Source organism: Chaetura pelagica, unplaced genomic scaffold, assembly GCF_000747805.2.
Source record: "Chaetura pelagica isolate M959 unplaced genomic scaffold, ChaPel_1.0 scaffold592, whole genome shotgun sequence".
NCBI classification, from domain to species: Eukaryota; Metazoa; Chordata; class Aves; order Apodiformes; family Apodidae; genus Chaetura; species Chaetura pelagica.
In genome coordinates, this window is record NW_009952450.1 from 11,949 (window position 1) to 15,815 (window position 3,867).

Below are 3,867 nucleotides of genomic sequence, written 5' to 3' on the forward strand. Positions count from 1 at the left end.
TGGGAGGTGTCCCTGCCCATGCAGGGGGTTGGGACTGAATGATCTTTAAGGTCCCTTCCAACCCAAATCAGTCTGGGATTCTGGGATTCTGTGATCCTGGAGCGAGCAAGAAAGTTTCTGGCTGTTCCCAGAGTTAATGAGGCTTTCTGGGCCCACCCAGGAGATCTCATTTGCTGAAGGGTCATTTTCAGAGCACTATCTCAGAGATCTCAGTGTGGGGGCATGACACTGCTCTGTGCAGAAGGACAGCCCTGGCTGCTCCTGTTCCTCTGTGCTGCTCAGTGACACAGTTCTGGTCTCCTTGCCCACCCCAACACGTCCCTGAACTCATCCAGTCTCACACAACTTCCACAGAAGCATTTTCCATGGCAAGGTGTGTCTGAGGTGAAGGGATTCATTTCTTCTTCCAGCTCACTTGCTCCTAACTGCTTTATCTGCAGATCACAGAGCTGAAAGCTGACCTGCAATACCAGGAGTCACAGATGAGGGCAAAGATGAACCAGATGGAGAAGACTCACAAGGAGGTCATGGAGCAGTTACAGGTGACAGCATTTTTGTTTCAATTTGCTGAGCTGGGCTGTACCCAGGAGTGACTGAGGACACTCCTGATCACAACACCCCGTGAGCTTCTGCACACACAGCTCTGCTGACACTTCTCAGCCCTGTCCTACAGCCTTTCTGCTCTGCTAGCCCCTCCCTAGCTCTGAACCAGGCTGCAGGACATTGTAACCCCTGGTTATAGCCTCCTTCCTGCTCTCTACTCAGACTCAGACTTACTTTATTGTTCACTTGCTGTCTTGTGTCCCCTTGTGGACTAGATGGGAACCATCCAACTCATTTTACCTCTTGCCAAAATCAGGTTGGAACCTGTTTCTGCAGAACGTGGGTCAACTCCCTGCACCCCATAGCTCTTAATGTGATTTATGTGACCAGCAAGCAGAGAGAACAAAGCCCAAGAAACAATTGGCAGTTCCTTTAGCTAACATTGTATCTCTGGAGTCCAAATAAAGAAGTCCCTGAGCTGGAGGGAACAGGGAGAGCAGGATTCTTGTCATGGCCCTGGAAACACAAGGCAGACTATCAGCATGGGTACACTCTGAGCCACCAAGGAGATGGGGTCAAAGGGGAGCTGGTTACAGGGAAGAAATCAGACACAAAAATGAACTTTGCACCTTTTAATGACTGGGGTTTAGAATGATCTAAAGCCCTGGGGATGAGAAATGGGAGGGGAGAAGACAAAAGCCTTGTGTTCCCCTTGAGAAAACAGCCCCTCCTCCATCAGCACACACCTCAGGCCATGAGCAGAGTGGCAGGCAGGTTTCAAAGCTAGAGCTGCTGTCAGAAGATCCCTGGAGAGCTCCCCTTCCCAGTGCACATTTCTAAGTCCCATGAGGCTGTCTGGGATATTTGTGTCTGGCTGCACGTCCCACTCCCCTTGAGCTGAGAGCCACTGGTGGTTTGGGGCTGGGGAACTGGTGACAGCCAGAGCCTTCTGGCTCTGCTTTATTGATCCTGCACTGCCTCTGCCAGCCCAGAGCTCTGTCTCATACCTTTGGGTGGCCTGCAAAGAATGACTTCGTGTTTACCAGAAGAGGCAAATTTTCCACCATTTTTCTGCCCTGGCCATGAGGTCAAGGACTAACTGGGAGATGATCCCCTCTCCCTGCAGTGGTTTGCCAGGACAGACTGGTTGCTCAGTGTGCAGAGGAGCAGGATACCCTGCTGCTGCCTTTGCTCAAGGAGAATGTCTGTCTTGAAAGCTGTCAAGGCAATTCCAACAGCCTTTAACTTGCTCAGTTCTGCAAAAAACAAAAGGAATTCTCAGATGCACAAGCAGGTTTTCCCACAGGCCACCTGGGTGGAGAGAGATTTCCATGGCTGTGCTGTTGTGAGCTTGGATTGAGACTGTCCTGAACTCCTCCTCTCTGGTGCCTGAATGTCTTATTTCAGCTGGTATTTACTGAGGCTCTGGAAACTTTCTTTACTGGTGCCAAAATAAAAGCTCCAATCCTTTTGGTGTATTTTAGGTGTCTTGAAGTGTTGCCATGATTCACTTGTTGAACGTGCTCTTGGTTTTTTGTTATTTTGCCTTTTCCTGGGGAGGAAGCAGAGGTGCCTGGATTCTTCCAGCCTGCAGGAGGCAAAAGGAACTGCTTTACTGCATGAAGCCCTGGAGCAGAGGGTTTAATTCCTCTAATAATTCTTTGCATATTCATTAATTTGGGGGAAAACAATGCAGAAGAGCAGTTTCTGGCTTCACATGGGTTCTATCCTGTATTATAACATGACTTACCTCATAGGCTAGAGGAGAGTGAGCTCTAAAGTTTGGTAGAAGGGGCTAGAGAGCCTTGTAAGTTGCTAGAAAGTTTTAATCAGGTGCAAATTCCTCCAGGTTGGTGCTGTGGTGAGTTGGGAAGCTCTTTGTTAGGGGAGCAGGGTCAGTACAGAACTGGATCTTGGTGACATGGTGATGGTGTGTGAAGAAACCAAGGGTGAAGCAAAGCTGGAGACCAACAAAGCTGCTCTACCTGCTTGTTTTGAGAGTGGGGGCAGGGGAGGTTGGCCTCTAGAAGAGGAGTCAGGATGGGGGCTTGGACCACCAGAGTTTTACTCACACTGTCCAAGCGTGGCAGCTGGTGAAAAGGGAGGGAAGGAGAGTTGGTCCTGCTGGCCTTGGTGGGTGTCCTGGGCTGGTTTCGTGTGAGTTGGGTGTTTGTCACCTTTCTCCCTGGAAGCTGGGAACTTCCAGCCCACTTCTCAGCGATGGTGGGGAACACCAGGGGGAAGGGGTGGGAGGAGCTCCTTCTGGGTGCTTTGAGATGAGGTGTCAGACTGGAGCTCCCTTTTTCCCCCATGCAGGATGCCAGCAGCTTCAGCCCAGGCAATTCTAGGATCCCAAGAACTACTGATGAGCCATGCCATTAAACTCCCATTTTCCCTGTGTTTCCAGGCCAAGAACAGAGAACTCCTGAAGCAAGCAGCTGCCCTGTCAAAGGGCAAAAAGCCTGAGAAGTCGGGAGCAATAACCTCCCCATAAAAACCAACCCCCAGTGTGGGAACTTTCCCCAGCATTAGCCAAGGAGCCCAGGAGACCTTCCTTCTCTCTGGAAACCCAAACCTCAGTGTTGTCACCTCCCCACTGCCGTGGACTGGATGGAAACTCCTGGTGTGTGTTGCCTTTCGACAGCATTCCTGAGCAGGTCTGGTTTGGATCTCTGTTGAATTCCAGCCTGTAGCTTGGTGATCCATGAGAAGAGGTCCCAGCCATCCTAAATCCCCCTTTCCCCCTCAAAGTACTGCTTCCTGGAAGAAGTTCTTTTCCTAACCAGTTAACTACCACTGCCAACCCTTTCTGTTAGCAAACAGGAACCTGCTGCATTAGAGACTCCGTGCTGGTTCCCAACCTGCTGCTGGGAGGCAATAGCCATGGCCAGTTGGGACACAGAGATGAGCTGTGTGTGGTGGCAGCTTCATTTCTCTTGGATTTGGAAGATGTTTCCCCTCTTCAAAAGGAAGCTAAGAAATCACCAGCCCAACAGATGTTACTGGAAGGTTGTGCCACTGCTGAGAACGGTTGATCCAGCTTTTTGAAGATGCTTCCAAAATGGGGGCCTATGTATTTATCTTGGAAGCTTTTTTGTTTTGTTTTTTTGTTGTGGTTTATTTTTCCTTTTTAAATTTTTCTTCTTTTCCATGTCAACTTGGCAAACAGAACTGCCTGCTTCTGTGTTTTCTTGGTCTGTTATGACAGCTTTTGGGTTGGGAGCCAGAGTGTAATGATACAAACCCAAACCCATCCCCCTATCCCCCCCCACCTCTGCTGACTTGGTGACCTTTGGGGCTTTGATGACTTGGTGTGATCAAGCA

At 49.9% G+C, this 3,867-nt stretch overlaps 1 protein-coding gene across 1 annotated transcript in view; it reads left to right on the forward strand.

Annotated features, from left to right (window-relative positions):
* The window catches only part of FAM76A (family with sequence similarity 76, member A), a gene marked incomplete at its 5' end in the record, with an annotated part of 14,479 nt that extends 11,046 nt beyond the window's left edge, over window positions 1-3,433 (forward strand). Inside the window, 2 exons of the mRNA XM_010008554.1 lie at window positions 441-542; window positions 2,951-3,433. Coding sequence (XP_010006856.1) covers window positions 441-542; window positions 2,951-3,037 — 189 coding nt within the window. The remainder of the gene's footprint in view (window positions 1-440; window positions 543-2,950) is intronic.
* Between the last annotated feature and the right edge of the window lie 434 nt (window positions 3,434-3,867).